The sequence below is a fragment of the Ceratotherium simum genome, chromosome 18 (assembly GCF_057802395.1).
Source record: "Ceratotherium simum simum isolate JZ-2026a chromosome 18, ASM5780239v1, whole genome shotgun sequence".
In the NCBI taxonomy this organism is placed as follows: domain Eukaryota; kingdom Metazoa; phylum Chordata; class Mammalia; order Perissodactyla; family Rhinocerotidae; genus Ceratotherium; species Ceratotherium simum.
Window position 1 is genome coordinate 42,046,363 of NC_141917.1, and position 12,622 is coordinate 42,058,984.

General features: G+C 39.7%; 1 protein-coding gene across 1 annotated transcript in view; it reads right to left on the reverse strand.

Annotated features, from left to right (window-relative positions):
- The window catches only part of CDC20B (cell division cycle 20B), a 57,151-nt gene that overhangs the window by 32,325 nt on the left and 12,204 nt on the right, over positions 1-12,622 (reverse strand). The window contains exon 3 of the mRNA XM_004422812.3: positions 137-365. Within this exon, the coding sequence (XP_004422869.1) occupies positions 137-365 (229 nt within the window). The remainder of the gene's footprint in view (positions 1-136; positions 366-12,622) is intronic.

The window sequence follows — 12,622 nt, forward strand, 5'->3', positions numbered from 1 at the left end:
TGAAAATTTCTTATTTAAAGGGAGAAAAAGAGAAAAGCAGTGGATTAAATGTGACACTAGATATTGATTCTCTCAGGAATGAATATATCCTTTTTTAACATTTCAAAACTGGCCTGTGGCATTTCTATTACCTCACCTAGAATCAAGGTCTCTTCCTCAGGCGTTATCTTCAGCACGGATCCGGAAGTTTCTGGGAGGTCAGTGGTTGAAGGTTCTTCCTCAAAAGAATAGGCTGCAAAATCCCTGGTTTGGCTTTGCCGCCATCTTGTGGTGACTGGGCTGCTGGCAACGGGAACCTCGGCTGACAGCCTCTTCAGGAAGTTGCTCTTAAAGTCAGAATATGTAGGATTAACCTCATCAAATACCTATTTAACAATAAAAACAGCTGTAATTTATAGTGGCCTCAATGATGCAGAAGTAAAAATTTCTTAAAAGAGAATTATAAACGACTCATCTAGTACAACACAAATAAAATATATATGAGCTTTTTAATTTTTGTGACCTGGGAGAACATTACATGTACGTCTATATATGTATATACACACTTAGAGCAGCAGCTTAGGGTGTAATTACGTTTATAGTTATTACTATTACATATAAATACAAAATATGAAGTTGAAATAACACTATATACTGAATAAAAAGTGTTTATATAAAAATCTGGAAATAAATAGCAATTTTTTAATCCAACCCCTTCATTTCACAGATGGAGAAACCGAGGCCTGACTTCTTCAACATCGGTCCATCTCTTTGAGAAACACCAGGAGTTTGGTATTTACAAATCCTATGCGGTGAGCCATGGCTCACATAGCCACATAGCTATGTGAAATTAAAATGCAAGTGACGAACTGGAAATAAATTTTTTTAACAAATGCCAGGCATGTTAGGTTAATATAAAGAGCTCTTAGAGAAATTTAGACAAGTTTAACAACAGAAAAATGGGCATAGGACATAAAAAGGCAATTCACAACAGAGGTATATAAACGCCCCCAAAATATTCAACCTTACTAGTAATCAAATAAATGTAAATTTAAAACAATAATGAGATGTAAGCAATGATTTTTTGTGTGTGTGTGAGGAAGATCAGCCCTAACATCCATGCCAATCTTCCTCTTTTTTTTGCTGAGGAAGACTGGACCTGGGCTAACATCTGTGCCCATCTTCCTCCACTTTGTATGGGACGCCGCCACAGCATGGCCTGACAAGCGGTGCCTCGGTGAGCGCCTGGGATCCCAACCTAGGCCGCCAGCAGCGGAGCGCGCGCACTTGACCGCTACGCCACGGGGTGGGCCCCTAAGCAATGATTTTTTTTTTTTATGAATACATTTATTTTTATTTTTTTATTTATTTTTTATTTTATTTTTAATTTTTTGTTCATTGCAGTGTTATTCACAATAGCCAAGACTTGGAAGCAACCTAAGTGCCCAACAAGGGACGAATGGATAAAGAAGATGTGGTGTATATACACAATAGAATACTACTCAGCCATGAGAAACGATGAAATCCAGCCATTTGTGACAACATGGATGGACATTGAGGGTATTATGCAAAGTGAAATAAGTCAGAGGGAGAAGGTCAAATACCGTATGATTTCCTTCATTAAGTAGTAGATAATAACAACCATAAACAAACACATAGAGACAGAGATTGGATTGGTGGTTACCAGAGGGGAAGGAGGGAGGGAGGGAGGAGGGGGAAAGGGATAATTCGGCACATGTGTGTGGTGATGGGTTGTAATTAGTATTTGGGTGGTGAACATGATGTAATCTATGCAGAAATAGAAGCATAATGATGTACACCTGAAATTTATACAATGTTATAAACCAATGTTACAGCAATGATTTTTTAAAATTACAATCTCCAGTGTTGAAGGTTCTAGAAGCAAACATTGGCATATACTGCTGGTGGAGTGTAAATTAGTCTCTGGAAAGGACAATTTCGCAATGTGTGTCAAAGCCTTCAAATACGTGCATAAACTCTACTGACCCAGCAATGTCACCTCTAAGAACTTAAGGAAGAGATCACAGATGTGAGTGAAGATGGACAAACCAGCCAGCAACTATTGAGTGCTCACCACATAGGAGCCCATATGTTAAAGGTTTTACACACATTCATATTTAATCCTCAGAAACAACTTGTGAACCAGGTCTGTTACTTATTCCTATTTTACCAATGAAGAAACTGAGATTTAGAGGTTAAGTGAATTGCCTAAGACCACAGAGTGAGTAAGTGGACATGCTATACCCTAACTTCATCTGTCTGACTCCACGGTCCATGTTCTCAACTGAGAACGTGAGGGTGTCACTGCAGTATATATGTTTATAGGGGCAAAAGATGGAGGGACTCAATGTTTACCAATGGAGAATTGAGTAAATAAACTATGTGACATTCATAAAAGGGAATACTCTGCAGCCATTAGAAATGATGACATACATTAGGGAAATGCAAATCAAAACCACAATGAAGTACCACTTCACATGCATGAGGATGGCTATAATCAATCAATCAATAACAAGCGTTGGTGAGGATGTGGAGAAATTGGAACCTTTGTACATTGCTAACGGGAATGTAAAATGGTACAGCTGCTATGGAAAGCAGTTTGGCAGTTTCTCAAAAAGTTAAACCTGTAACTATAATATGACCCAGCAATTCCACTTCTAGGTATACATTCAAGAGAAATTAAAACAAGTACTCAAACTCAAACAAATGAACACGATGTTCATAGCAGCACTTTCACAATAGCCAGAAGGCAGAGATAACTCAAATGTCCGTTAACAAAAATGAATAAACAAATTGTGGGAGATATATGTATATGTGTGTGTGTGTGTATATATATATAAAATACATTATATAATTATATATACACATATTATATAATATATATACATAAATATTACTCAGCCAAAACAAGGAAAAAAGTACTGATAACATGCTACAATGTGGATAAACCTCAAAAATATTATGCTAAGTGAAAGAAGCCAGACACATTTACATGAAATGTCCAGAACAGGTAATCCATAGAGAGAGAACACAGATTGCTGGCTGCCAGGAGTTAGGGGAAGGAGGAAATGGGGAGAAGTCGCTTAACGGGTACAAAGTTTTCTTTGGTGATGGTGAAAATATTTTGGAACTAGAGAAGTAGTTACACAACACTGTGAATGTACTTAATGCCACTGAATTGTTCACTTTAAAATGGTTAATTTTATGTTACATGAATTTCACCTCAATAAAAAAAATCTAAAAAGAAAATGATAACATAGGATAATACTCAATCAAACAGGAAAATACTCACAATATATTGTGAAATGGAACATGCAGACTTTATAAAAGAGTATTCCAGTATGGTCCCATTTCCTATCCATAAATGAAAGATGAAAGGAAATACGCGAGAATGTTGAGGCAGTAAATACTGGTTTTGTTTGGTTTTCTTAATAAGTGTGTGTGAAGGTGATCACCCACCCTGCCTGCAGTCACTCCACCCAACGAGGTGAGCTCTCTCCTGCTGCTCTGTGTTTTCCTCCAGAAACTGCACCAAAGAGGATACTTGCCCCAGAAAAGGGGAAGTCAGGAGCTGTCCTGCCCTTGCTGTTGGTTTTTGAGTAGGAAGGGGAAAGGTGAAAAGAGGGAACGATAGAGCCCTGGAAATGTAAAGCAGGTGTCTCAAACTCAGAAGCCCGGACAAGGGAACAGTAGGGAGGGTGATGAGAGAAGCAGGCCTGGAGTAAGAACTGTGGCCCAATCAGACTTCCATCCTCCCACTTTTGGGTTTCTCTCCTCCAAGGAAAACCACAGTGCCAGCTCAATGGCTGGGGAGACTGGGCCCAGACAGAGGGAGACTGAGCAGTGGGAATCTCAAACTGGAATGCTCATGTTTCAGCCTCAGCAAGAAAGATGGTCAGAGGGGCACGTTGTCCCATGTGTTACCAGAAGTCAGAAATTTAGACTTTTCATATCAATTTCCCCACTTTATAAAGTTTTCAACTGATCCAGATTTTTTTAGAACACTGTAGCAGAGCATGTCTGTGGGCCACATGCAGGCTGGGGGCTATGTCTGCATCCACTGCAGTACTAGCCAAGCAGCCCTCACCCTTCTAGAGAGCAAGAAAAGGAGAAGCCACCATATGTGAAGATACATTTCATTTGCAACAAACATGAAAGAGACACTTACCCAAAGTTTTCCTTGGAATTTCAAATGTAAATATACATTAAAAAACAAAATAATCCTGAGTTTAAAAGAGGGAAAATAAAGAAGAATTCAATACGTCAGCTAAGAAAAACGATCAAAAAATTTCACATTGACAACCTCACACTGCCTTGGCAGGTCTGTATTTCTCTGGCTCATCTACTATCACTCTTTCTATACTGTTTCCCCACCTGAAATGCTCTTTCACAGTTCTCTGCCAGGGTAACTTCTAGCTTACCTTCATGGCTGGGATCAGCCACCAACTCCTTCAGGAAGGTGTCTCTGACATTCTCTTCCACCCCATTCCAAACTGGGTTAGGCAGCCTGTGGTGGGCCAACTAATTGTGGTGGTTAATTTTATGTGTCAACTTGCCTGGGCTAAGGGATGCCCAGATAGCTGGTAAAACATTGTTTCTGGATGTGTCTGTGAAGGTGGTTCTGGAAGAGATTAGCATTTGATTCAGGAGACTGAGTAAAGAGATCCACTTTCATCAACATGGGCAGGCATCATCCAATCCACTGGGGGCCCAAATGGAACAAAAAGGCAAAGGAAGGGTGAATTCTCTCTCTTCTTGAACTGGGCTGTCCATCTTTTCCTCCCTCAGACATTGGAGCTCCTGGTTCTCAGACCTTCAGACTCCTTGACTTACATCAGCAGCCCCCCAGTTCTCAGGCTTTTAAATTGGAACTGAATTAAACCACCAGCTTTCCTCCTTCTCCAGCTTGCAGATGGCGTATTGTGGGGCTTAGCTTCCATAATCTCATGAGCCTATTATATATATCTATATGTATCCTATTGGTTCCGTTTCTGCAGAGAATCCTGACTGATACAATAATGGTCCCCTAAGATATCCAGATCCTAATCCCTGGAACCTGTGAATGTTACTTTATATGGCAATGGAGTTTTGCAGATGTGATTAAGATAAGGATCTTGAGATGGGGAGATTATCCTGGATTATCTGGGTAGCCCCTAAATGCAATCACATATCCTTCTAGAGAGAGGCAGAGGGAGATTTGACTACACACAGAGGCAGAGATTGGAGTGATGTACAAGCCAAGAAGTGCTGGCTGTCACCAGAAACTGGAAGAGACAAGGAATGGATTCTCCCCTAAAGCCTCTACAGGAAGCAAGGCCCCCCTGACTTCTTGGCTCTATCCAGCGGAACTGATTTTGGACCTCGGGCCTTTACAACTGTAAGAGAATAAATGCTGTTTTAAGCCACCAAGTTTGTGGTAATTTGTTACAACAGTCATTGGAAACTAATACATAGCCCTTCTTGTGCTTCCGTAGCTCACTGTGTGCTTCGAATAGAGCACTACCACATTTGCTTAATAATAACAACATTTATCAAGCATTCAATTTGTGCTAAGCACTGGGATAAATGCATTACATGGATTATTGATTTAAACTTCCTCACAACTCTATGAGGTAGGTACTATTATTTCCCCCATTCTACAGAGTTGGAAAATGAAGGTTAATAGACTTGAGCCAGGATAACTTGAGCAAGGATACAGAGCTAATAAGTAGTGGACCCAGGATTCAGACCACTGCATACAGTTGTACACATCATTGTCTTTATGAGTGGCACCCCCTGGAGCATGCAGCGCACAACCTCACAACCAAGCAGAGCAATCCTGCCAAGGTTTGAACTCACAAATTGATCCAGTCCCTGTGCTCGTAGCACCTCTGCTCATGCTATGGTCTGAATGTTCGTGTCCCTCCAGAATTCATCTCGAAATCCTGAGCCCCAAAGATGATGATATTAGTAGGTGGAGACTTTGGGAGGTGATTAGGTGATGAAGGTAGAATCCTCATGAGCGGGACTAGTGCTCTTATAAAAGAGATCCCACAGAGCTCCCTAGTCCCTTCACCATGTGAGGACACGAGAAGTCTGCAGCCTGGAAGTGGGCCCTCATCTGACCATGCTGGCACCCTAATCTCAGACTTCTAGCCTCCAGAATTGTGAGAAACAAATTTCTGTTTTTTATAAGCTACCCAGTCTGTGGTATTTTGTTATAGCAGCACGAATGGACTAAGACAGCTCATATTCCACTTTTCTGATTATTTTAATTTCTCTCCTACTATGTTACAAATTCCTTAAGACCAAGGACTTGGTCTTTTATCTTATTGTCCTCAGAGCATAGGACATTCATTGGCATCTATGGGTTCCATCATGAATAAATGAATGAATCTCTTCCCCTAGAGGCAATTAGTGCTAAAGAGCTACAAGGGACTTAAGAAGCAATCCAGAGGCAAGGAAATAAGCTGTTTTCCTTCTTTCTTCTCCATTAAGAACAATGATTTTCAAATTAGACAGCATATAATAAACATTACTGCAGAAACTGGAGAGTAAGACAAATTAAGCAATAAGTATTCATCTGGGCTTTTTAAGTAAGCTCAAGTCTCTGGGACCAGATGAATGAAACCTCAGAGTACTGAAAACACTTCCAGAATGCATGCTGGTTAGTGATCTACGAAAAACAAGACAAATGAGAAAAATGCCCCCAAATTTAGATAGACAAATGTTTTTCATGCTCTTCCAATAGGAGGAACAGGTAACTTGAAATAAGTAGTTGGATGCCAGTGCCCCAGATGGCACAAGTCTTATGGATCTATCTGTATGAATCCCCCTAGGGGGTACTACAAGGTTTTGTCCCTGGACTTATACTGTCCAACTTGATATCGGTGGCTTGAATGGAGATTTATTAATCAAAATTGTTTATTCTAAGTTGAAGAAGATAGTTAAAATATTAAAGGACAGAAATAGGATTCAGAATAAAAAATCTGAGACAAGGACCAAAATCAGCAAAATTAAATTCTTTAAGGACACTGAGATTTTTTTCATTGCACAGACATAACACAAGAGAGAGTTGACATGAAGTGAAAAGGACTGGCAGTGTCAGATAGCTACCCAGAATAGGAGTCAACAGTATCACGCAATTACTTTTTTTTAAGCAGTACAATTTTAGGTCTCATTAAGGGAAAAACAGTGTCCAGAACAAGTGCAGGTGAAACCTGATTGTCTCTGCACTGGTCAGAACTCATCTGGAGAACTGTGTCCAGTTTCAGAACCGTTCTGTAAGAAGGAGATGGACAAGCCAGGATTCAAAACCTGAGTTTATTTAGAGGGAAGGGACTGTGATGACAGGAGGGCAGGGAAAAGGTGCAGCAAGGGAGCAACATGTGAACGGAGTGTGGGCTCCTGTGGTATTTAGTCTGAAGAAAGAAGACCCAAAAGGAACTGTCTTCAAATATTGAAAGGAAGGCAATTTATGAAAAAAAGAAAAACTTACTTTGTATTGCTCCCTATGACAAAACTAGGACCAATGAATGGGAGGAGGTGAATTTTTATTCAACACAAAGAACTTTCAAAGAGTTCGAGCACAATTTTCCATAACATGTTGAATAGAAAGTACAGTTCTCAGTCAGTCCCTCCACTAGGGGCATATGGTTCATAGTGGTAGAAATGAACATTTTTTAATAGTATGTATTTTAATGTGCATTTTTAAATGTTTTAAAATTTTCGATGTTGCTATAAAGTTTTCCCTTATAAAAAATAATGTGAGTAAAATGAGTCAATTTGGGGGGCCGGCCGGTGGCACAAGCGGTTAAGTGCGTGCGCTCCACTGCCACGGCCCGGGGTTCACCAGTTCGGATCCCAAGTGGACACCGACGCACCGCTTGACAAGCCATGCTGTGGCGGCATCCCATATAAAGTGGAGGAAGATGGGCATGGATGATAGCCCAGGGCCAGTCTTCCTCAGCAAAAAAAAAAAAAAAGAGAGAGAGGAGGATTGGCAGATATTAGCACAGGGCTGATCTTCCTCACAAAAAAAAAGAGTCAATTTGAACAAAAAATGTTAAGTAACTAACAAGTGATATGCAAATATGGCAGAAATCACAGAGGTGGTATGCAAATGACTGCAGCTTAGAAAATACTGTAGATTGTGCTAGTTCATCTTCAGTGTTTTTAAACTTTTGTTCCAGGATCTATCTCCTGCTGAGGAAATGCCTGTTGCATAGTTTTAAATGACTCAAGTATTTATTAATAGAAAGGAAGAGGAAGATAAGAAAAATAAGACAAAGAAGGGAAAAAGGATGAACGACTTGATACTCCAACACATCAGTTTGGCTTGTTTACCTTTAGAGTTCACATCATATTGACACTAAATCGGGAGGAATTCAGAGCACCAGGGCCAAAAAATAAATAGAAAGGAACCTAGAGAGGTCAAAAATAAGGTCAGGAAGGAACAAAATGAAACAACTGGGAAAATAGAAACAAATATATATCTAATGATAAATAGTCTGACACACAAATGTTCGGGGGTGGGAAAAATCTGGACATTCCAAGGAAAGACATGCTGGTGATGCCAGGGTCTTTCTAGAATCTCGTGGCAGGGACAAAAGTAACAAAGATGGCCTATCAGCTCTCAGGCATATCCTCCCAATCCCCCTTCCTCAGCTTCTGAATGTCTGCCCTTCCCGCCACCACCCGCCTATAGCAGCAGCATTCTTTTTTTTTTTTTTTTTTTTTTTTTTTTTAAAGATTTTATTTATTTATTTTTTCCCCCCAAATCCCCAGTAGATAGTTGTATGTCATAGCTGCACATTCTTCTAGTTGCTGTATGTGGGACGCGGCCTCAGCGTGGCCGGAGAAGCGGTGTGTCAGTGCGCGCCCGGGATCCGAACCCGGGCTGCCAGCAGCAGAGCGCACGCACTTAACCACTAAGCCACGGGGCCGGCCCAGCAGCAGCATTCTGTCTATAAGACATTTCAAACTCAGCATCTCAATACTATTTCAAATTAACCATTTAGACCAAAATATTCGTCTTCTCATTTTTGAACTTTCAATGCCTTCTTATCCTAGTGGGCAATACAACCCAAGCAAAAACTGTTAAGATCAGATATTCTTTATTCTCTGTTGCCAAGGTCTGCCACTGGGGGCTCCAGAGAGTCTGTAGCATCTACCCCTTCCCTTCTGGGGCGTGACCAAGGCTGCCTTCAGTGCCCTCTCTGAGCTTGACTTGTTGTTCTGCAGATTTCCTGTGACCCCTTCCAGACGACTTCAGTATATACAGCCAAGCTTTTTTGTTGTTGTTCTCCACTCTTCTCCTCCTCAGACTCTTAGAGTGATTTCCTATAGAACCAAATGTCTCCTGATGAATAAAACCCCATCACCAGAGTATTACAGCAATCTCACCTACCACGTTTTCTTCTAAGTAAACATATTTTATTTATTACAGAGAAATGGTTTAATGTAGTTGAAATAATTTTGTTTATGAAGTTGAAAGCCCTAAACTCTAGTCTTGGTTATTCCACTTAATAGTTCTATGATCTTGGGTGAGTTATTAACTTTCTATTTCAAAGAATTATTGCATTATGTCTGAAAAGAGCTTTATACATATTACACATGATCCTCTTTAATATATATGTATATTATTTAATATATAAATAAATAATGTGTATATTTATTTAATATATAAATGTGTAGTATAAAGCTCTCTACAAACATATCCTCTATTATATTTATATTTAATATATCTTTATATATATAAAGCTCTCTACAAATGTAAGTTATTTATTTAGCACTCAGTTATTTGCTGTCTCATAATTGCTCCTTAATTATATCATGTGTGTCTTGTCTCTAAAATTGATTTCAAACTTCCATGAGGCTGGCTCCATCACTGACACTTTATTTGTATCCTCTAAAGTGAGTGCTTGAGTTAGCTGATTAACTGAGTCAACTGTTTTATCCCATTCTTAACCCAGTAGCGTCCCTTAACCTTGACCTTAAACCTCATCAATCTTTTCCCCTCCTTTAGGAAGCCTTCCTTGATCTTCTAAAAGAGTGCTGGTGGTTTTTCTAGCATACTATCCCCTATGCAGAGAAATTTGCAATGTTGATATATTTATAATCTGAGAACGGTTTTAGTATAGACAGAACACGGAAGCAATGATGACAGAGCCCCAGAAAACTGAGAGAAGATGATATTGAAATATATACAGAGAAAGACTCTGCCAATGAAGAGAGAAGAGATTTCTAAGGGCCAAAATCTACCTGTGTTCACCACTGTCCAGGGGAGTTCCCCCAACTGTTGTCATGGATGTTTGGTTAATGGGCCTGTATGGATATTTATATATCATAAATATATATATTTATATGTCATGCTATTAAGCCTTAAGAATCATAAAATTAACAAACTGGCTCTGATTTCATCCTAGAAAAGAGACTAACTTGAGCTTTCAAAGTACTTTTTCATATAGAGTGAATTTTCTGATCAAACTAACATGAAACATCAGCCTGCACAATTGTTTTATTTCTGGTTGTAAAAACTGGCATGCTGGCTTATACAGCAATCTCTTGCAAATTTATATGGCATAATTTTGGCCTTCTCAAATCCATTCAGCTCTGGATCACTTGATGGGAGTTTCTGTATTCATAAAACAATAGATTAAAACTATCATAATGATTTTATCAAAATAAAATCACCCTTGAAGGCCCTGCCTGGGGGGTGGTCAGTCAACATCCCTCCCAGAGGTACCCTTCTGTCCCCTCCCTCAAAGCAGTTATAATGGGGTGGGTTTACATGGTTCAAATTATAGCGGGTGTTCTATGAATGAACTTTTAAAGCCATTTGCTTGAACAGCCTGAGGAGTTAGTTAAAATATCTAGTGTAGACATAAAGACATGAAACATGTATACAGTGGAAGACAAAGGGAAACCAAAGAACTTGTTGCTCTGAAAACCACACACGCACAAAAATTGAGGTCTAAAGTTTCTCAAACTTAAATGTGCACTTGAGTCACAAGGGGATCTTGTAAAAATGCAGCTTCTGATTCAGGAAGTCTGGGGTGGGGCCTGAGACACCACATTTCTAACAAGCACCCAGACAACAGCAGGGCTGCAGGCCCAAGGATCCCACGTGGAGTAGCGAGGCCAGAGAACTGAAGCTACACAGTAGTGTTGGGGTATAACATAAACACAGGGACTTGGGCTTTTTCAGTAAACACAGTAGTGTTGGGGTATAACATAAACACAGGGACTTGGGCTTTTTCAGTAACCGGGCCAGAGAAGACCAAAGTAAAATTATCACAGTTAAGAAGTGATACAACACATTTTGCGTACATTTTTCTTCTTTACTAGAAATTATGTTTCCTAGAGAATACTTTTCTATTGTACCCATTCTGATCAGGCCACGAGAGTGGGAGTGAAGTGGCTTATCTGTCTCTGACAGGTTTTTACATGCCTAAGCTATGGGCTGTGCTCAACTACCCACAAACACAAGCCACAGAAGCGGGGACCAGAAGCAGGGCAGGCAGCCTCCTTAGCACATCCTCCAAAGCTCCAAAGATCTAATAGTGATGGGAAGGGCACTCCTACAAGCTCCCCAGGTCATTCCATGCACTTTCCTAGCACTTTCTGGAAACACATCATGACACCAACAGTCAGGCCCAAGCGGAACAAAGCACCTTAGTTCAAAACTTGCTGTGTGTCTTGAGGCATTTTCTAGGGTGACTAAAGGAACCAAGGATTTCAGGATATTTAGCCGTCAATCCCCTCTCCACACCTACCCCCAAATTTTCAACAGTTAAGTTAGGCTCCTGCAGGAGGCAATAGTCACAGGAAAAATAAAGATAAAAAATGAAGCAACTAGATGATGACGCATTCAAGTAGAGATGGGTTTGGAGTTTTTTTATATTTGTTTTTGACTTTTTGATAGAACTATTTTGTTAAATTCCTACGTTATTATAGAGTTCAGTATTTTTCCATCCACAGCTCATTTGTGAATCATGAAATCATTTTCATGGGTCAGAACCAAGCTGTTTTAAAAATGCAACAGACCAGGGTGCATCGCAGTTCAAAGGGGAAGTATTGTTTAAGGAAACTTCTCAGTTACATGTGTCTCTGTCTATGTGTACTGAGTTACATTGTTAAGTGCATTTCTTACTGTGGGTCATGATCAAAAATTTGAAAAACGGTGGACTATAGTTTGCTTTTTGATAGAGAGGGTCTTTTAAAGCCATCATTTTTGTTAATCTATTTATTCTTACTAAATTCACCTGGCATCACCTTAGCTAGATGAAGTTAGGATAAGCAGCCTTTTCAGATACTTCTCTGCCGTTTCCACTCTAAATTCCTGGAACTCATATAGCAGGTTTAATCCACACATAAAATATCAAATTCCTTCAGGTCATACATCATATTAATAGATCAATTTAATATACACTCTGAACTATTCCTGAGTATTATGAACCTAAATCCTCTACATGGAAACAATTGCTGGGAGCACTTCACATCTTTCAAGTTACAAGTGCACCATCTTCTGGTGAAATATTTTCTTTGTTGGGAAGATGTTAAAGAGCTACCAAAAATGTCCTAATTTTTCTAGCAAAAATTGCAATTGTCATCATAAATACATTGAAATTATTTAGGGCTC